General features: G+C 29.8%; 1 protein-coding gene across 1 annotated transcript in view; it reads left to right on the top strand.

The window, feature by feature from the left end:
- LOC100169358 (cationic amino acid transporter 2) overlaps positions 1–23,953 on the top strand; it is a 100,066-nt gene that overhangs the window by 36,148 nt on the left and 39,965 nt on the right. Inside the window, exons 2-5 of the mRNA XM_001944203.5 lie at positions 432–617; positions 9,047–9,200; positions 11,430–11,657; positions 22,615–22,820. Coding sequence (XP_001944238.2) covers positions 471–617; positions 9,047–9,200; positions 11,430–11,657; positions 22,615–22,820 — 735 coding nt within the window. The 5' untranslated portion in view covers positions 432–470. The remainder of the gene's footprint in view (positions 1–431; positions 618–9,046; positions 9,201–11,429; positions 11,658–22,614; positions 22,821–23,953) is intronic.

The following is a 23,953-nucleotide window of genomic DNA, read 5'->3' as shown; positions in this document are numbered from 1 at the left end:
TCCGTTTCAATATTGAGTGCTAGTGGCTAAATTATTTGTTCTCGATATAAATTTAACAAATAAACTTAAAGATTAATAGCCTACACTTTTGTTCAGCGATAACTTGAACGAAAGTAGAAGAATTATTTACAACCATTGTCACTGTATCATACTCACATTTCTTATTTCATTGTAAAACATTTAGAAAAAAAAAATTATTATAATAGTATATTTTGAAAAATGATTATAATATAAAAAGTTTACTGAACTGGAGATAAAACAATTTAAATATTTGTTTACGTGTTACTTTATAGTCTGTGATCTAATTTATGTAAATACATTTAGCACCTGTGTTATAATAAGTTGTTTATTTTTTTTTTATACCTACATAATATCATATCCTATTAAATACGTTTTTTTAAAAATCATTTTTGACCTTTATTTGTTTTTAGAGTTTCAGATAACGAATTAGTCGCTATAAGAAGATCATCATGTCTGTTCCTAAATTGCCAACCGACTTCCGGAGGGATGGCTTAGCTCTGATCACACGCATGGTCAGAACAAAAGACTTAGATGACCTTCAGGGTGAATCAAGCCCAACAGGACGATTTGATCCACACCATCCAACGAAATTAAAAGTACGATTTAAAAAAATTATTTTCATGAGCTTTATAGTGATTAATACAATAATAAAAGTATAATATAAGATGTGTTGTATACGAAATTCTACGGTATATTATAGGTTGGCGAATCGTTTACGGATCACTATCGATGAATCGATTCAGTAGAGCCGAAGTCCATACTAATGTTGTGCCATGACTCTCTTATTTACATCATAACTTTATAATGAGCATGAGTATATTTAATACATGATTATGAATAAATATGAATATAATTATATTAGGGTACCTCTATATTGAATAATTAAGATATTAAGGCCTTGAAGCTTTGAAATTGCCCGACCACATTTTAAAAAATTCGGTCTCACTGTAATCGATTATTTATTTCAATATTGTCGACGTTTCTGAAATCGACTGTGATAAATGTATAGATTATATTTAAGTTGAATTTAGCTTCTTCAATAATACATTGTTTCGGGTAAAAATATTTTAGAAATTAGACTTAAAATTATAATACATGGTTAAATTCAATAGTGTTTACATTTTAATGTCCGATGTCGGTATATCTAATGAACCACCCAAATCTATAGTTTTCTGTGTTTTTGTAAGATGTAACAATATAATATAATATAATATAGAGAATATATAATACATATGACTTTAGAAACTTTTAAAGGTGAATTGCATTACTATTGTAATTTTGTTTCATACCTAGAAGTTAATATTGTACGAAAAATGGTACTTCGTTTATTCACGACAGGTGAAAGGGATGTCGATATATTGTTCATTTAACTCGGAAACTTCGTTTATAAAGTTTGACTATATATTCGTGAGTGGTTTGATTCGAGATTTAACGCTGTTCCATATAAAAGGTCATGAATTTGTACGATAACATTAATTTACGTCATTTTTTTTATTTCAAAACTTTTCTATTGAATTCGCAGTTGTTTATTATTGAGGCGATTCAACTAGTTTGACGAGGGACTTTTAAAAATCGAATTTAATTTATTTATAGTTAATATTAATAGGAGCTTTTTTGATATTTGTTTTAAAATCTGAAAAGTGCACAAACATCATAAAAACAATAGAAACGTTGAAAATAAAAACGAAAAATTATTATTCAGTTACGATTATAGTATTTAATTTCTCACTTACGAGTGCACTAAAAAATATTTGATTTCCTCTATTCGAATCCTAACTCTTCAGAATTATATAATTGTAGTGCTAACATAAAACTCATACTTGAACCTCATAAAAAAAAAAATATCAAAAACAAGAATCAAGTTTCACAATAAAAAATTAGTTTATTGTAACATAACTCCGATAAACTTTGTATGTTTTTAAATTATTAGTTGATTAAAATAAAATGTTGCTATTCACTGTAAAAGCAAACTTATGATTTAAAAAGTAATTTTCAAATATATTTTTTATTTTAACGTTTAGCTTTAGATTTTTTACTGGAAACAGTTTTTAATTTGACACCGAAGTCGAATTAAATAATATTCTGTCAAAATATGAGGATTCTAAAAGACCAAAATTAATAATATTATCTGAGTCAAGACAAAATAATCTGAGTTAGTCATTAAGCAGTGTTCACCATTAATTTACTGTTCTATCCGCGCTGTGTTCGGTAAATGTAATAATTTTTCGGAGAGAGACAATAATTAATGTGAAAAATATCATGCGACTGACGTATGATTCGAACAAAAATACGTACGGTTGTAGAAACGGTATAAAAATAAATCGTCAAAACCATATCACTATAGATTCTTTGCCAGCTGCACTCCGCCGTGTGCTTGAATAAAAAACGAAAAACTCACCGGTTTAGAATAACGTATCATATTATAATAATATTATAATGATTTGAAATATTCAAAACGAGAACAACTCTGGGCGAGTATACAAGAACGCTATACGCGTTTCAACTTCAGGACCGCATAGGCATATCGAATCTCCTTTGACGATGAATCGGAGCTACGCGCAATGTCATTTGCCCATAACCTTTTGAGATTGTTCAAAACACATAGGTATGGTGAAATGGTTTGAGGATATTACATGTGGTTAAACGCTCGGGTAGTTCTCTCCGTCGCTCTGGTCGTCGTCCGTATCTCCTCTCGCCATCTAATTTACCGGCCTCTTTCTGCGCGCAATAAATTTATTTTCAGTCCGCTCGCGGCCGACACAAAGGGGCGAAGTGATGAGGTAGTCAACGATGCATCTCCATGGAGTCCGGTGCTCACGGCGGTGTAATATACACGTCGTGATGTGTATATACCAGGTGATCGTATGTGGCGTTTACCTACTACTATTCGTACTTTGTAAAATATTGATTAGGCGCCAACCTCGTGTGTACAACAGGGTATGCGATACAGGGAGCGAGTGGTGGGTAACGGTCGATGGGGGAAGTGGCGGAGGGGCGAGGGCGAGAAGGCCGGTTCGTTGAAAGGGAGAATCGTAGAGCGAAAACATTAACATATATTGCGGCCAAGATATTATTATAACGTTGCAGGGCTACAACACCGCAGATATATACCTTCTCCAGAGAGCGGTTGTATATACCCGTGCGTGTCCGTGCTTGTGTGTGTTTCTCTCTAGATATGTAGGTACTTACACGTGTATGCAATAAAATCCCGTCGTACCGTGACCGCGGAAATAAAAATAAAAAATACGTTACGAATGAATATCATGGCGAAACAAGTGGTGGATGATATAATAATATTATATATACTCTGCAGTATGATATTATGAAAGTCGGACTGAAGAGCAACGACCCAATTACGCGGGAGGTTACACACCGTGACAAATCGCCGTCCGTCACCTTCGGTTAAATGCGACAACTGTTGAAATGTTTGCTATGGCGAAACGACATTTTTCACGTATTCGATGACGACCCCTCAACGATGACTAGAATTCCGTGGGGCGCCAGCTTGTCTGCTCGATCGCCCGAAAACCACGGGACATGGTTTGCAGATATTTACCTTTTCGTATATTTCAGTCTCCTTAATTCATCAGCTGCACAATCTGTTCGCGGTCGAGATAATATTATCCGTATCGACCCCGCTGCTTCTCGAAAACCGTAAAATCGGTACAGATAATACCATCGTATAATTATATATTATAGCGTGACCTACGACGTTAATATTACAATTTTTATTCGTGATCTATATGTTTTATTCCTGCTGAAAATCGTCAATCGGTTCATCCCAACAACATTAAAATACAATAAAACATATACAGTATATACGATTCGCGTTAACATTTTTATTCTACCGAACAAGGAACGAATGAAATAGTATATTGTCGCACGTAAATGGTAAAATCGTTTTAACCACGTGTGGTAACAATATCATCATCATCATGTGACGTGTAACAGGGTTATTTCGTGGCCACGATTGAGTAACATTCCGAGGTTATGAGTAATTATGTACACGATAAACCTCAGTGGTCTACCTATTTTAGGCTCATAATGAAACAAACAAATTAGTAACCCTCGTACAACGTATAATCAAATACTATCGTTAAAGGTGCCGCAATTTTTTTTTAATATCAATAATTTACATAATCATCGATCAATATGATATGAATTATTACCGCTTATTGTTCCGAGAATAATGTACTGTAAACGCATTATTTTTTTACCTTGTTCCATATGAAATTGCGCGGTAGGCACCTATGCCCTATAGATCTAATACAATTCTGGATTTATTAATAAAAATTGATTTCAACAGTTCACTACAAGACATTTCGTCCGTAGCAGCACGTATTTTCTGCTGTAAAGTTGATTTTTATTTAAACCTTTAGCTCCAATGTATTGTAATATTTATCCTTAACAATGTTTTAGTCTAATTTATGTGCTTTTTCTAAAGTATAAAATATTATTACGTAAACATAATATTATATAATATTATATGTATTATGTAAAACGATAGTAAAAAATAAAGAACGAGTCTGAAATTGTCTAGCTGCTGATATCATACATATTATGTATACTTTATTGTAACGCTATCTTTATAATATGGTTGTAGTTGATTTTTTTTTATACATTTATATTATTTTTTTTGATGACAGTGTCGTTTATAAGATCATTGAACCACCAAATTGTTTTGGCCATATCACATGACGTTAAATAATATAACCACTAATAGAGTCAGCGTGGTGTTCAAATGAAATCGGTGATATTTTATCTTAAAAATTGTTTATGGAAATAGTTGCTCGTTATTGTCAATATTTTACATTCCAACTTATATATAATATTTTGTATTATTATTAACTAGCCCTTTCACTTTCATTTATATTGTTGTTTATTACATTTTAATATTAATTCGTGGTGTAAACCTTTAAGATTTTAATAAATACATTTGGAATAAGAATTAAAAAACAAAAATAATAAAACATAATATACCAATTGATAATATTATACGACTAATAAATATATATTATATTAATATACATCATTCATATACATAAATATATTTTTACAATTACTTACAAATAAGAAAGAGTCTTCAAAAGAAAAAATAAGCATAACTTGGTAACTATATTATAAATTGTTTGCCTTTGTAAGATTTGGTTTATACATTATGTAAGTCTCCTATAATAGTATGGTTATAATTTTATTATAATGGCATAGTTAAATAATGGTTCATTGACAACGAATTTTATTTCCATTTTAATAATATTTATTTATTTATCCATGCCATTATAAAAATTATTCTTTCGTATAATTAAATAAGTGTGTTACATGTATTAAAATATAACATAATAAGACATAATTTTAGAAACTTTGAGGATTACATGTGTTATAATTATAGCTATGATCCGACCAGCATAAATAATATAATAATATAATATATTTTCATAATAGTGGTTTAGTTGTGAACATTGTGTTAAGTTTCTAACTGCGTTGGACAGATTAATTAAATTTATAGTCAAGCATTCTTGATTTACTAATAATAATATTATCTTTATATAATTTTTAATATAATTTTATACTATGTATAAATGATATATAATATAATATTATATATTTTAGATTAAAATTCAGAACAACTTTTAGTTGAATTGTTATGATATTTTTGCATTTTATGTTCGGTTATACTTGTATCATAATTCATAATTCCGAGTAATAAAAACCAAAATGCATTTTATCTAAATTCAAAATCATATTAATATAATACAATTTAATCATATTGTCGTTATCTGTTTTTAATCAAATTTAAAAAATGGTCTTAATTTAAACACATAAAAATAATATTTTGTGACTCATGCTTTTAAACGTAATATTTATTAAGATTGGGATATATTTTCAGGCCTTTTAAAATGTTGATAGCATAATATATTTCATCATTTTTCAATTTAACTTAAACAACGGAAATTTGTCCATTTTTTATTATACAAATTTATGACTCGTATAATAATTTCGATATCAAATATTTAAAATTTTAAGTTATCCAATTGATTTCATTGAAAGCTATAGAAGTGCAGAATCGAAAAGCTATTTTTAACTGACAAACAATTTTTTACCAAAAATAAAAATAAAACTCTTTTAAAACCAATATTTCTATAACTCCAAACAGAAGCAATTAAATGCAGGCTATCTTTTTTATACACCCAAACACAAAGCTGAGAGTTTGTACCCACCAGTATTAAATAAATATTTTATTTCCAGTAAATGTGTCCATTAGTAGATAGTAAGCACACATGTTTTTAACAGTTTTTGGAACATGTTGAACTGAAATGTAATCGTTTTACCTTAAAAAAAATAAATAATACTACACATCCATGCATTTTAACCATAGTAAAATAAAATTAATTAAATAAATCCGACGCATTGGAAAATCCTCAGGTTTTAGTTGGATTGTAAATCTACTTTGGCCCTCTTTTTCATTTACTTTGTGTTGTATGTATACATTCGAAAACCCTTTAAAAATAATTAAATTTATTCATTCAAACAATATTATTGAGATACAAATATCCGATATACCTAAATAATATATTATCGTTTATTGTTATCTTGTCTCTAAACATTTTAAGCCACGTGAATGATTGATATTTTCATAAGACACGTGTTTATCTATTGCTTCAAACACTTGTCAGTTAGTTATGGCATTATTGGCTATTGCACATAAATGTATTAGGTATTATTTTACTAGAGGAAAAGTCAATTTTCAGTTAATATTTTCGGCGATGAAGGTAAACAAGAAATTTTTCTTTTTCCTTAAATGATCATAATATCATATTACTATTTACTACAGCTATGTAGTGTGTATCTGCAGGATTTTACGATTTTCACTTAAATTAAATTAAAATAATATGCCATATCTCTCTGAGATTCTCTGTATATTATAACACTTTAGTAGTCATATATTATACTAGGTAGAATTTATTGTGACGATTGCATTCTTATGTGTTATAATATATTTCTATTTTTATTATTTATTAGAAATGTGTAAAAATACATTTTTTATTTCAAGTATGCGGTTGCCATATAGTTATAGTCAACGGTCTAAGAGCCAGCTCTAAACATAATAAATATACGCCTATTTCAGGAACCTAATTTTCTTAAATAGCGGACACTATTATATTCAGCCTTAGACGTAAATTATCTGATGTCTTAATTCTACATTATGATCTTTTAAATAATAATATTGAATGTGGGTACTGATTTAAGTAAGATTGGTATTCGTACTCATAATTATTTTCAAATTTATTTTTTGTACCTACATACTGATTATTTTTTTCGATAATGCTTTTGTAATGTAGTTAAATTTTCAATGATGTCGATTTCATTAATATGCATCCCTATTAATCATTATGTCCATGTTATTATGTTTTAGTACTGCTTAAACTTAAACTAAACTATAATATATTTTATATTTTGGATGTTCTCGATTATTAATGTAATTTAAGCCCCGTAAAATTGTAAAGTAAAATAAAAATAATGTACTAAAAATATAGATAAAGTTATAAACATGATTCGTGTAAAAAACTAAGTACTTGGAATGCTTTTTTTTAATGCATAAAATACTTTTTTTTTACAGACTTGTTTTGTGTTTCACTTATCTCGTAGCCGTTTTAATCATCGTTATAGGTATAGCCATCTACAAAGTGTCAATCTTTCACGTCGTCGATCGTGATGACCGCTAACCAATTTTTTCTTTCGAACAATCAGCAACGCCGTCGTTATTACCAGTTTTATTTAGTAGTCGATCACTCCTATCTAATCAGATAGTTTAGTTTTTTTTTCGGGGGGGGGGGGGTTGGGGGGGACGATTTGAGAATAACATTTAGTAATGCATAGGTACAATATAAGGTACCTACCTTATCGAATTACATTAAACGACTAAAAAAAATAATACGAAATAAATGCGTGTATCGGGTTTTTTATATTTTTATGAAAGAATCGATCACACTTGATTGTACACAAGTATTAGTCATAACGAGTTACGCCACTCGCGTTGGTTGGTCAAACGGCGGTAATGACAGAACGATGCTCTTTGCAAATATGTTTTTATGCATATCATTTTTTAAAATTTATTTACAAATAATGGTCACGGCGCATGACATTTAAAACGCACATCATAATAATAATATATACACACACTACCACAACTCGACATGGCTGGTACATAAAACTAATGAAATTCACGGGGAATAGAAATATTTATTCGATTTCGGGAACGAGAAAAAAATATTATGATACCTAGTTTACTATTGTATTTTCGAGAAAATAAAACCGAGATAACTGTGGTTCGAATTTGTGAAAAACAAAATGTAACTTTATCGTGATAAACACAATAGTGTATTCGTATATAGCGACTGATGAAGGCAAAAGACGTTTGATGTGCACACAACATTTAATATTTAATATTCGACGAATATTCCGCGTGTAGCGTACCACTATAGACATCCATGTAGCGGAATTGCCTACACGACGCGCCGCGACACTCAAAAATCAATATCGTCGTCCGGCGTCGGAAGTAAACAGTTTACAACACAAGTTTTTTCTCTTAAAATCGTGACGTCCCGAATTAAACAAAAAACCGTTTCGGAAAGATTTCAGACTTTTTAACAAATTGTGAAAAAAATATATTTAAGTTCTATTTGGTTAAAATAATATGATAATAATATATAATGTATACGTATTTCGTAATATTATTATAATCGCGGAATAAATTGTAAAATCAAAGTAAATTATTTCTCAGATGTCACACGCGTAACATATTATATTTACATTATTATTTATTATTCAGCCTACAAACAATTTTTTGTATACATGGAATACTATAGCAAAATAATTAACAATATATAATAATATTATATTCCGTTTAGAATCGTAACGGTCAGTAAATTTACCTAATTAAATTCAATGTACAATTTCTTAACTATTAGTTATTACGAATGACATCCACACTAATGCTATATATTATTATGTTTTTTGATTACAGAAATGTCTGAACACCATTGACTTGACCTCTCTGGGTGTCGGCTCTTGTCTGGGGACAGGCATGTATGTGGTCACCGGACTGGTTGCTAGGAGGTTTGCCGGCCCTGCAGTCATCCTCTCCTTTATTATAGCCGCCGTAGCCTCACTCTTTTCGGGTAAAAGAATACAATTAATAATAATAATTATTAGACTTGTATACAACAATAATATAATACGCTATCACTGGTATATTTTAATCAGTGTGGAGAGGTTCATATTATATCAATAATATAACTTTCAAAATAACATCATCGCTTTTGAAACCGAAACAGTGTATACTTTTTCAGATGTGTAGAAAACAATATAGCGGTAATAATAAATTGATTTAACCCGCAAGTCAGGTTACTCACTGTAATATCTGTTTTAAAACTGAAATGAAATCTGAAAGTTACAACTCATTTTATCAAGTATTTTTCACCGTTCAGCTGCTGATGGCACACTGGCACATGCAACTCAAACTACTAATCAACGTTATAGTTTTGTTCCACGCTTGAATGCATGTAGGAATCAATATTGGATTACACGTTTCTTAATATTAATTTACTAGCGATGTCCACGCGGTCCGATTGAAATTGTCTGTTTATTCGGCCTATTAAAATCAATGATTTTAATCCCCTCATACCAGATTGACGGCTCTAATCCATTCACACTCGGCTTACGGGTCAAATCCATCCAAATAGGCGACTAGAATTCGTCTATAGATCAGGTTGACGGTTTTGATCCGTCGAGTACAGATAGATTGTTTCAATGGTACGTCGAATCGTTATCGAAACGAAATAAAAATTACCTGTTTCGATCTACTTGCTCGTGTATATTATACCGAAGAATTTTCAGAAATCTGTTTCATTTTTCGTAATATAGTATAGTACATCGAGTTTAATTTAAAACATGCTTTATAATATTACAAAACTAAATCTGCATTTGATTAAAAAAAAATGTGATGACTATTGTTGTAGTTATTATTAAAATTATAATAAAAAAATAACTTTTAATAAAAAAACAATTAATTATGAATATCTCAACTCGGGCACTTAACAACCCGGCTTTTATTAATAAGTGGAGTTCAATATTTCACTAATAATATTATAATATTATTTGACTATTTTCCCAATTATTAATTTTATACTCTTAAGATATTATATACAAAAACTAAATAGTCGATTGCTATGTCTTATACGTATAAAATAATGTATCTAATAAAAATATGACCACTATTCGTTGCCTAAAAAATGACTATTTACAAATTTAACTGATATGATAAGTGACATTAAGATACTATTAAAAAATGTCAACACGTTCATATTCAATTTATTTTAAATTGCAAGTTACAACACTTATTTAAATATATAGCTTTAATTTTTAATGAACTATCCGTGAGTGGAACCGGAGTTTAAGAACCGTAACATCTCGTATTTCAATGCAGAAAGTTGTACAGAATAATAATTGTCCATTAAAGTTTAAATTAAATATGAAAATATGAAAACTCTACATCATAAAATAATAACTGTTGATTCACGACTTACATTCATATAGCTTATTTGATATTATATCAACCGTAAATCTTAATATGGTTAATATCATAACTATACAATCTAAACATTCACCTTTCAAATTAGAAATAGTGGCCGTTTTATTTGTGACATTATAGTACCGAAATCGGCTACTTAGTATTTTTTATACATCTGTGATTTGAAATCACAAACATGCATTGTTCAATTCTATTGTAAAACAAAAATTTATTTTGTGAGTTGAAACCAACAAACCGAATTTTATTGATATCACACGTATTTTATATCGTACATTTTTATTTTCACAATCTGTTAATTTTTTATTTTATTTTTGATCAATATAGAATAATATGTACAATGTACATGTGATAAAGTATTAGCTAGCCTTTTGCAATATTTCGGTTTCAACCATCGAATCCGGATCGCCAGTTTCTATATCGTCGGAATCCGGATTATACGTTTAAATCGTCTCCGAATCGAATCACGTGAAACGAGAAAAAAAATACTAGGTAGTTTAAATAACATTATATTAACGTTCTATACGTATTTTTACAATACAGTAATTTTTCGTCGTAGTAATAATAATATGTACCAAATTCAAACAAAATTCACCATTTGTTGAACAGTCAAGATATACCTGTGTCTTAATTTGCGTTCTAACACCATCAATCTCAACTGTTACCCAAAACCCTATTGTAATATGAGTTTGAATTATAGCTAACATAGTACCTTTTGCTAGACCTGATAATGGTCGGGACATAATAATTTATATTGAAATTCCGTTTAAAAAAATAATAAAAAAAACCTAATAATTTTATTTCGTTATCTCTTTTACAGGTGCGTGTTACGCCGAATTCGGAGTCCGAGTACCAAACACTTCCGGTTCCGCGTATATGTACAGTTACGTCACCGTCGGCGAATTTATAGCGTTTCTGATTGGCTGGAATATGGTGCTCGAGTATCTCATAGGGACATCGGCATGCGCGTGTGCCCTGAGTGCGAGCCTGGACTCGCTCACTAACGGCGCCATTAGTGCGTCCGTTCAGAATTACGTAGGGTTCCTCGGTGAGTTCATTATAATATTATACATGTATACAGGTAGAGGAAGTTTTGACGAATGTATATAGTTTATATTTCAGTCTTATCCAAATATTAGTTAATACTATATCTTTATTTAAAACATATACCTAGGTACATGTTACCTACTTGTAAATTTTTTTTTTTTGGTTATCACCGTTATTTCTTCTTTTTTTATTGAAACTTTGTGATATTCATTAAACGGGGTGGTAATAACATTAACCAAAAGTGCAAGAATATACAAACATATTAAAATTACACTTTGAAGAATGATAAAGTATGGGGAATAATGCTGGGAGGAATAAATATGTGGAATATTTGAGTGGAAATTTGAGGAATTATCAAGGAAAACAGGTGGGAGGTGGTGGTGAAATTTCAGGCAGTTAAAAAAAAAATAGGGAAATCTCAGTTTGTTAGACTTTTTTAGTGGGTAGAGAGGGACGGGGATTTTTAACTTCAAAGGTATGAGAGAAAAATAAGTGGTGGCCAATTGTTCCGAGCAAAATAACTAGCGATCGTTAAAGAAATCATTCTATCCCAAGTGACAAGACGAGCGTTTTCCATTGTTTAATTCATAGATATTTCATACATTATATTATCAGTTTTGGGCTGAAATCTTACCATAGAATTTTTATATTGGGATAGCAATCGAGAAATGCTATAAATTTGACCTATTTTTTCAGAAAACGCATTACCAGATCAGTTACCGACATAACAATTTAAAATCAAATCTCGTTTCTATGAGATTATATATATGAGGCACCTGAGCTTGATTATTAGAGGGAAAGGTTGGAATTTGAAAGTAGATCGGAGAATGTGGAGATGTGGAGTTAGCATCTTAATTATTATACAGTGGTTGGTTATTTTTTTTTTAAATAATGAATTACGGATAGCTGTGAGAGTATGATTTGTGCATGTTAAGGCAATGACTGTTGGAGATCTCTAGACATAGTTAGATTCAAGAGTAGAAATTACTATGTAATATGTATACGGGCCTAAGAGTCTTTATTGGATACATTTTTGAGAAGCAATTTATTTTCTAGCAAACCTTTATTTCCACAATCGCTTGTTTAAAATTACTTGTTTTTTTAAACATGTACTTATATCAACTAACACACTTGAATTCTTCGTGAAACGTCTGCCGCCGGGGGTTTATTCAAATTATCTAGTTATCCGTGTTATTTATATAAAAGACAGTAAATCCATTTAATCCTCTAAAGATTGTTTAAATCTGTTGTTATTACATCTATGAGAATAACATGTAAGTTTTTAGTTTTGTATTTATAAAACGAATTATTTTTAGTAAACTCATCATATTATTGTTGCAATACAATATTAACAACGATTAGACACTTTTAAATATCATTGTGGAAATTAGATACGATGTTATAATTATGAGGAACATGATAATTCAATAACGAATTTTTACACGTCGAGTAGGCCAATGCACACATGAATTGCCTCATAAATTTAGAAAGGTAGGTTTTTTTTTTAAACCTGGGCGTTTTTGGCAATTAAAAAATACAATATGATTATGGGTACCTCCTTTCCACAATTACATCCATATTATTATTTATAAATTGATATGATACGAAAAAGTTTTATAATTAGTAGTACTCAAATTTGTGTTGGCTTTATATAATTTATTTATTTTTGACTGGCATTACAATTTGCAAGTAAATGTGAACCTTTAAATATTGATTTATTTTAGTATAATATACCTATTTTATTTTGATTTATTTATATCGGTATTATAATATGATGTATTAATATTATTCATCCGATACGGATGTAATTCGAGTGAATGGCGTAATTAAAGTTGGGGAGCGATTCGATTGTGTCTGTGTAAGCAACAGTTAATATACATAAACGATAATGTTAAATACGGAGAATATCAAAATTGCGTGGGTGATGGGTATTTATATCCCATTTTAGAGCAAAGCGTAATATACCGTTTTGTTATCAATATATTATATTTTAAAAGAAAGAATTGAGGAATTTTGTATTAAACGAATGAGTTCTAAATGCTATCGGGTGGCACAGCTGAGTGCCTGCCCATAAACGCAACCTTCTGTTAATAACCATTTATCAAATTCACTCATTGTACTAATTCTACTTGTACGGATTGTAAATCATTTTTAATATTAAAAAAAAAAAAAAAACAGTTCCAAACTCGAGTTTGAAATAAAGTATTCCTATCGCCGGTTATCGCGGTATTATTATTATTATTACCCGCGTGTTGAGAAAATATTTAATATAATATACCTAACAGCTGAAATAGAATTTCCATATAGTTTTTTTTTTGTCATTCGCTCGGAAACTTGTCGGAAGTTCCGAAAGTAATAAATGCACGGTTATATCAGTGCGTATACGCGCCTATATATATATATATTATTGTCTGTCACCATCGATTTTTATTCGTATATTCCATGTACCTATATATTGACAACCATGATACAATATTATAATAACATGCGTCGAGGCGATGTTGCAAAGCTTTAGGGTAACCGTCGAGGCTAATATTTCCGTGTCACGGGCGTCATCACAATGCGGTCGGATTCGTGTTCGTTTAATCCAGGTGTATATTATAAATATTAAAAACGGTGGCAGGAACTCCGTTCCGTCGTCGTCTCGACACGCCCGCTGTTACGCAGAAATATAGGTAGAGATTGGATAATATTATAATATTATTATACTGTTGGCCGTGGACAATAAATGTGAGGTTTTCCGTAAAGGAATTATTTGTTAATAAATCATAAGGCGTGGAGAAAAAATATTATGATTATTTCATTTCGAAAAGTAGGTCATATATAGTTTTAAATCATATACCTACATGTTATGTTTACACATATATTATATTGATAGTATTTTATAACGAGTAAGCATATTATATTATACGTTGAACAAAATCAAACATAAAAACTACTCTAGGAAATAAAGTTATTGACTCTGCGTCTCGCGTAGAAAGGAAAATCATTTCCAAAGTAAATATTAAAATTTCAATTTATGCAATAAATACTATTATGTTAATAATAATAAAAAAAACTCCCTATAAATAGATGTTTGTGGATAACGAGTGAATATTTTTATGGAATAATAATGAAATGAAGGAAATAAAAATGTAGGTAAGTGCTTTATTAAATCATAAATATGTATAATGTATATTTATATTTTCTAATAACAATCTCTAGTCACTTTTTGATTTCATGTTCAGGGTGGTATACAATTTGTCACAAAAAAAAAACATACATTTTTTTTTAAACAATTATCAAATAGCAACAAAATACATTGCAGGTACCGAAAATTACGAAATATTTATCGTTTTGATAATTTCATTGAATTTCAGTAAAATATAATATTGAGCGTCATATCAATTTTCATTGAAATTTATTATTCATATTGGATGTGGATTTAAAAATTTAAATTGACAATATTTAAATTAATCAGAATTGTAAAGTTTAAATGATAAATAATTGTCAAATTGTTTTTCAATAACTTCCCATCTACTATAAATCAAAAAATATTTTTTATCTCATAAATGTAATTATAACATTCAAGGAGGTTTGTATCTTTCATCTTCACCATTAAACTGCCATGTGTGATTTGTTTCATATTTTATTTTAACCAAAATGTATATCATTGTTGCTTTAATTTAGTTTTATATTCATTATAATTACGAGAATGAAAAATGAACACGATACTACACGTTTCTATTGTAAATAAAAAAGTTATTTCTGTGTTTAAAAAAAATGTTAGTTGTTTAATTTACGTATTTATTTTACGCTTGTATTAAAATAAAACGTTTTGAATAAATCTATAATTTTTTATACTGTTTATTTAAAATTATTTCAAAAAGTTTTTAACCTCTACTGAAGGATTAAAAAAGTAATTTCTTTTCAATTTCTAATTACTTTTGAACAAATTCTATTTTAGAATTTGTTTTCATATGGTGGTAGTTATAAAATGTTTATCGTTTAAGTAACCTGACACACATGGACAATGTCAATGAAAATAATGTTTCATGAGTAAATAAAAAATACAAAAACATTAATTATTTAGTTAACATAATCCTATATATTATTCTAGTTTTTAAAATTCAACAGAAAAATGCTTTGATATGTTAGAGTTATCTGTTGGTTTTATAATGAAGTTTTTTTTTAAATGTGATTGAAATATAATAGACATATAACAACGTTATAGCACATTTTGAAAATGTTCTGCAGTTTTAATAAAATCGGAAAACTTTGAATATAACTGTAAAATATATTTGACAGCACGTTTTATCATTCAAATATATAGGTATGAACAATTGTTCACAACTTTATTATTACACACACAAGGCAGTAGTTTGCTCGACGTGTAAAGAATATAAGATATTTTTATTTTAACTTGAAAAAAATTATGTCTCATAAATGTATGTACGTATGCAGTATACATGAAATAAATAAATATATATATATTTATGCAAATATTTATATTTTATAATATCTTTAAACTGAAGGCAAATTTACTATAATATAATATTTTATATAATTTTTTTTTAAGGTCTTTTAGACCATTCATCCTAACATAACTGTTTCCATCCATCACAGTTTTGCGCCAACGTGCGCCAATCTTCATCCTGGTAAAATTCTGCAACATCCCTCTTGACATAGTCCTCCCATCACATTCGAGGTCTTCCCAAAGGTCTTTTCCCGCTTGGATTCTCTTGTAAAATCATCTTTATTATGGCTTCAGGTTTTCTCCACGCATGACCTGCCCATTCCAGTTTTTTTTGTCTCATTTACAATATCCAGTATATTATTATACAGGTCACATAATTCTTCGTTATGTCTTTTATGCCATTCCACAGTTTGATATAATTTACGGAATAATATACAGTAGTATATTATTATTTTTATGTTAGGAACGTACGACATTTTTAAATTATTTTTTTGTAATATTCTGACATTATATTCGATGTTATAAAATGTTATCATTACTTGTGTTACGTGTATTCTAGTTGATATTATAATTAAGTATTCTTGACGAATAATTTTATAAGTGCGTACTCAAATCGATAATAATTACCTATTTTTAATAATTTACCGAATGATTAGTTTCCACTCAAGCACTCGTGGTAATTTTTAGTCAATTAACTTTAAGTCAGTGAAAACTGAAAATATAAAAATATTTAGTCCCTTGGTTTCGTTATCTTTTTAATAGGTTATTAAATCTTTTCAAATGTCTTAGTGTCTATTACTATGTATAAAATATTTATCACACTTATAATTAATATTATGTAAAGCTGTATAGAATTACAATAACAAAAACTAATTTAAATTATTAATAATACTCATTAAAATATGGGTTATATACTTATTTTCGTTTTGATATTTAATATTATTTTCTGTATACAATTACCTGGGAATAGTGTGCAGTAATTTTTACATAATATATTATTTGATATATATATAGCAGGCAGGTATTAGATAAGATCATAATATTTTAAACTGTCCTATATCATATGTAATTTACAATATTTATACTTAATATACAAAAATTAACATTTATATATTTTATATGGTATAGTTATTTTTATTTTATTTTTTTATTGATCATGAAGCCCGGCAACTATAGCCATTAGCTATTTGTTTTTGTCTGTAGAGGAGAAATTGTACGTTAGTAAACACGTGTGTTTTGGTTTGGAAGATTTTTTAGTGGGCACCCGTAGGTATCATGGTACAGTTATAATTACCATAAATTATCTGATTTGTCATTTATCGAGACCGCCCCGTAACATTCAATATCATATTATAATAATATTATGATAATTTCCATAAGATATTTATATATATAATATAATATATATATAATGTATAGGTATACTGAACATGTATTCAATAATTAATATCACTTTATTATGTTGATGGTGACTATTCGATTGCCGTTTAAAACAATGATTCTACATAAATTATTACTGTTATTATATTGTCCGTTCACTAAGAAAAGATGTGATTGCGCACAAACCAAAACGCCTCGTATTCCGCCGAAATAACCTACGTCATCACTTTGCTGTCATATTCACTCGGTGAACAGAGAATAGGAAACTTATTATTATGTGCATAATATTTTGTTTTATTAAATTACTCGCAAAACTTTGTTGGACATCAGTCGTCGATCATAAAAAGTATTCCGGAAAGTAGCGTGATCGAATACACTATAATATAATAATATTATATTGTATAATATATCATATGTATACAGTCTGCAGAGGTAGGTGATTCGATTATGATGATGGAAACGTTTTCACCGTATAAGCTCAAACGAAATATTTATTAACAGCGTTTTTGCATCTTTTTTTTATATCTCTTAACGCGCCCAGCGCACAGTTTTGTTTTTACTTTTTAGGAAACAAATTACATTTGTATACTACATAAAATAACAAATTTAAAACTAAACACATACGTAGGGATTTCCGAAATATTACTTGCCCTGCAGCGCAGACGTATCCTGCAGGATTTTTCTTAAAGGGGTATCACCACTACTCACACACATAGGTACGTATTTGTTTTAATTTCGTTACAAAATTGTGTATAATAATACATTTAAAACGTTGTTTTATTAGTACTCATATAATAATAGTATTAAGTAACAAAACTATGGTGGAAGGTTGAAGGAGGTGTCGTGTGCCCCCGAAACCTCTCCCGGGTTTTCCCGTCCGTATTAGCTTTTCTTTCCTACCGAGATTTTATTTAATTATTTAGATATACAACAAGGTTCTGAACGTAAAAAAACGTGAACTCATAATTACATTATGTAAGAACGAAACTAGAATTTTAATTCTGGCGTATTTTTTAGTTCAGCAGCAGTAACGAATGTGTTTTAATCCTTAAAAACGTACCTATAATATTAATGTTAGGTACGAATACTCGTCCCCCCCACGTGAAATCTGAGTTAATCACAGTGGAAATCAAAAGACGTAAAAATAGTCGACGCTACCATCTCCGATTTGTATTGCATTATAATATTTTATGCTATACATTTTGTCATTTTGTTTCGACAAGAATAAGTAGGTACTTCATGTTTTATAGATTTATATTCCAAGTAATTTTTTACCACATCTTACAATGATAGTTTACAGTGATTTCTGTAGCAAAAAATATCACTCGCTATTACATTTATAGTTGTAATAACATGTTTATTAAATTATTATTATAATTAAATTAAACCGTCGTATGTACAATACTATTATATTATGACAAGATCAAAGTCCAAAAGGATATGCGACCTGTATTCAACGATCATACTGCGCGCGTTTGACATATTCGGATTAAAAACAGGAATAAAATAAAATCATTTTTTGCTCATTAAATCGTACGATGTAACGCGTCGTATAGTATTACGTATTATTATGTCGAATAAGAGTCGAAAAAGGGATTGTTGGAAAACGGAACAAAAGTTTATTTTTAAATCGTTTGTTACGTAACAATATTTTGTCGATCGAGTCCCTTAGGAACCGGATGTACCGAGTCTATAATAAATACGTTTTGATTTTTTCGTCTAATAGAAGCTATACTTACTGGTAATTATAATTCCAGCATGGCGCACGTTTCAATTATTTTATCTTGTTTATTCTTCGGACTTGTTATTATATTTATATTATTATTATTGGTATTATCATGATCACCTGAGTCAACCATTCGTAGATCATTCTCTAAGCGACTGAGTATTATTATATCATCAAGATTTTAAAATCCTTACGTCATCGTTGACGTTTTATCCGTAGTGGATTATTTACAATTTATTTTAAAATCACTCGCACAACTAGCTGAAAGTTCAATTATTTGAACAGCGGTAAAATACAACAACTGTCACCTACAATTGGTTAGCGGTATAATACCCTATATACCAAATGTTCAAATATCAACGATTGGATACTGGACCACATTTAGGAGAGGGGGGGATCCGATAAGGGCAATTTCCCGGCCCCAAATTTTTTAGGGTGGCAAAAATAAAATACCTACTAAAAATAGTTTCTAGATGATTTACGATACCATCGTTTCCAAACGAAATTACACATTTCAGAAGTAATTTCAAGTCATTGAATTTAGATAGCACCAAAAGTATACCAAAAACCGTACCATAAATGAATGTGTTTCTTATGAGAACAGAACTGTATTTAAATTCATCCAATAATACTGACTTGGAATAAGGATATGCAACTGAGCAGGTTTACACAACTTACCAATAATATTCAATTGAGCGTTCCTTCTTTACTTTGAATAGGATAACATCCATTTAAGACCAAGAAGAAAGATAGACTGAGTTAATTGGCACCATGAACAATGAACACATTATAATTATATAGAAACAGTAATTGCTCCAATCAATAGTCATGGCGTAAAGTTTAATTTTTTTCAACAGTACACTTTTTTTGATTTTACGGAGAAATATTATACCTATGTGCGTTAACAGTTAATAAATTAATATATAAACAATTGTTGTTGATTTTTCCCAAAAAAAAGAAAAGAAAATCCATTAAAATAAACATAATTATATAAAAGAGAATCATTTGGCGAGATGGAGTGATAAAATAATTTTCCACCGAGGGCAAAATTATTAATTGGGCGGCCCTGGTTGATTAATGTTTACCGGTCGAGAAGCTTAAAAAATTAAGCAGGACGTCTCTTATACTCTATCGATTGTGTAGTGGTACATATTTTTTCCAATAGATATTTTTCTAAAGTCGTTATTAATGTAGATGTATACGAAATTTTAGCACTTTCGAAAAATTCGCCATCTTTATCGTGTCTGATTTATTTGATTAATTTTGACTACCAAACACCTTTACCACTACCCTTACACAAAATAAAATATAGGGCACATGGATATTTTTTTACTTGCGCACGATTTAAACTGAATACATGAATACGGGTTAACCGTAAAAGAAAATATTTATTCAAAACACTTTTTCGACATTAATGCATGACCCGGTTATTGATTAAGCAATTTTGCCAAGATTTTTTCCGTAAAATTATTGCAGATCGCTAGCTCGTTAAGCTAGATTTAGATTAAATTATCCGGGATTTCAATCGTTTAACTCGTCACAGAAACGAATTCAACCTCGCTGCTTTTATAGTATTGCTTTGGTAGCTAGGTCCAAATGTGGGTGTATAAATTGGAAAATCTTAATCTAGTGTAATTGAAATTTACTTGTTCTACTTTTCGTCGTCGTTGTCGTTGTTGAAAAAAAAACACATTAACAGAGTTGCTTTTAGTAGGATAATTTAAAGTCCGTAATGGCGTGTTTAACAAGATTAGAAAACTATTTTTAACAACTTATTATTGGTTTTTTTTTTCAAATTTTAATTTAAATGTTGGAGTCTTCAGAGCTTGAGCGTTCATTTCCTTAACTCTTAAATAATTTATAATATACTTACATTCATTAGGTATTATTTTTTTTTTATAACTTTTTAACGATTGGCTTAAAACATTCTGGTTTATAACTGGTTTTTAAAAACAATTTCGAAAATTAAAATATAATAAGCACTCCTAAAAAAAGGTTCGTAAAATCGTAAATAACATAGTTGATACTATTAACTTAATTTGTCATATTTGCTTCAAATGTCATCACATAAATACATATCTGCTATCTATGTATGTTTTTTTGTGAAGTTAGTATAAGTATATATTTAATTTTTCTGTACTCGGAACTTGTATTTCAAATAAATAAATAAAAATATTGCTGGTATTATGATGACCATCAAGTCACTATAATATATGTTGTGTTTACAAAATTTGGACAGTGAACAGGTGTTAGAGGTAGGTACTAAAAACAACAAAATAATGACATTTTGTCACGTAGGTATATTATATATATTATTTTATATTTGTAGTCAACGCCAATCAACTTTTAATAACAATTCGATTACATTCGATTACAATATGAGAATATTACGAGTATAATTAAGTATGTTGGCAAAAAACTGCAAGATAGTGATAAAAACAATTAGTAACAATGTTATTGAACAATTATAGTTTGTAGTAGTCCTAAATACGAAATTGTGGGTTGTTGTTGGCTATATTGACACCATTATAATATAATGGTGAATTTTTTCCTAAGTTAGTTCTGCAAACTGGGTATGTAAAAAAAATCATGTTCCCAATAATGTGTATTATTGGTGCGCCTGGAAAGTTAAAATAAGTCGCTGTTTCGTATTTTCTAGAAATTAAAAAAATGTATGAATATAATTTAGTATAGTTTCTTTGTTTGTTTTTTGTCGGTTTAGTGTATGTCCCACCATCATATTCACTCATATAGCCTTTAAAACGTAAATACTCGTTTTTATAGTATAAACTAATGCTAGATAACTCATCGTATTTTGTCTACGAATATTATGGCGGAGTGCCATCGACTCTTTATGTTATCACGCTGCGGAAATATGCGATCGACATGATTTTTTACTCAAATATACGTTTTATAGCTATTAGAATTCACGTGAAAATGAAACGCGTATAGATTTTTAATCAAAATGTAATTCCATGTCAAATGCAATTTGAAAAGTATGTGCATTTTGAGCGTATAAATCGTGGTTAAACGGGGCGTTTAAAATTAGCAACATAATAATTTATTGTGTTGAACTTTTGTCTCTACAGTGCTCGGTGCTTTTTTCGGATTTGCCTCGTTACCACGCGTAGTCATTCAAAGTTGCGTATTTATGCGTTTGGTACGAAACTGAGGTGTTCCGTAAAGAAATCAATGATTATTTATTATTCATAATATATTATATATTCAAACACGGTATAACACGCGTATACCTATGGGAAATCCGCGGTGATTATCACTCCGAACGTCGTGGACGGTCTTATTGTTTCGCAACAATAATATGATGTACTTATACTCATAATATTATATATTACAATGTGATTATTAGTTTAACATATAACATTTATCACGTTACAGGAAAACCGGATATCCTGGCCGCGGGCATCACTCTGTTGATGATGGTGCTCCTCGCAGCTGGCGTTAAAAAAAGTTTGGTATTTAACCATCTGATGAACGCCATCAACTTGGCGGCGTGGGTGTTTCTCATGAGCGCCGGATTGTTCTACGTCAATCTCGATAATTGGACCAAGAACGATGGGTTTCTGCCGAACGGCTGGGGCGGGGTAAGTTCGTCAAACTGTTGCTCGAAACGCGTTTATATAATAATAACGATATTGTATAATATATAGACGCAGTCGTATCATCAATATTATTATTATTATTATTACTACCATCGTAAAAGCTTCGTCGACTGAACCATTAGGTGGGCTGATACGATACTATTATTATTATACTACCTATCGGTAAACTATACCGTTGATGTTTTCGCGTAAAATAATTTGGTTATAGAACTATTATAACTTGCAGACGTTCCACGATGTCCCACGCGTGATAGCTGAATTTATTATATACGCGTAACTTTGTGTATACTTACCGAAAGTCAATATTGACGGCACGGCGAGATAATAATAATATTGCAAACTCGCGACGGTTAGGTTTTTTCATTTTCATTTTTTTTTTTTTTTGGCCCTGCGCCTTTGTGTTAAACGCACCCGGTAAATAAATTCGATAGGTACCTACCAATAATAATAATATAATATTATGGAATCGGTGAAATGCTGCAGGTGTTAACGGACGGCGGTCGCTTGTTGTTTTTACGTCGTCAAATTTTTAAGTGAAAAAACGATGTTATATAATATTGTCATGCACGTCACGGACTGTATTCGATCGCTATTATGGGCGACTTTTAAGTCCGAAATTATTATATACTGATCGCACCGGCAGCGAGTGGCTTAACAATTTACTCAAAAACACAAAGTCGTTTGTGTAAAATGTAACGAGAGGTTCCCTCTCTATAATACTCTCTATGATAATATACAATCATTTAGTACAATGTACTTTTTATTTAAAAATAATTCATCAGAGTTATTTTGTACAGTACCCACCTACCTACCTACATATCCCTACACGTTTTTATTTAAAACAACACTTGAAACAGTTCTGAATAAATTTGGTTAAAACTCAAATAAATTAAAATATGAGTTTAAAAAAGCATTGTTTAACGTGTTTTATCAAACGGGGTGTGAATTTAGGGAGGGGGGGTTTGAAATAAATTTGGCCTTAAGTTACAGACGTGGACAAACAGCACCCTGCAATGCGCCTTTTATTATGCATAGGTACGTTTGTCCTTGTTCCCCAACGCTTACATAATCCTTTGATAATCCTCGCACACTTTGCTTATGTAAACCATAGATTT

The sequence above is a fragment of the Acyrthosiphon pisum genome, chromosome A2 (assembly GCF_005508785.2).
Source record: "Acyrthosiphon pisum isolate AL4f chromosome A2, pea_aphid_22Mar2018_4r6ur, whole genome shotgun sequence".
In the NCBI taxonomy this organism is placed as follows: Eukaryota; Metazoa; Arthropoda; class Insecta; order Hemiptera; family Aphididae; genus Acyrthosiphon; species Acyrthosiphon pisum.
The sequence above is the reverse complement of the archived record's forward strand: the minus strand, read 5'-3'. Positions and strand labels throughout refer to the sequence as shown.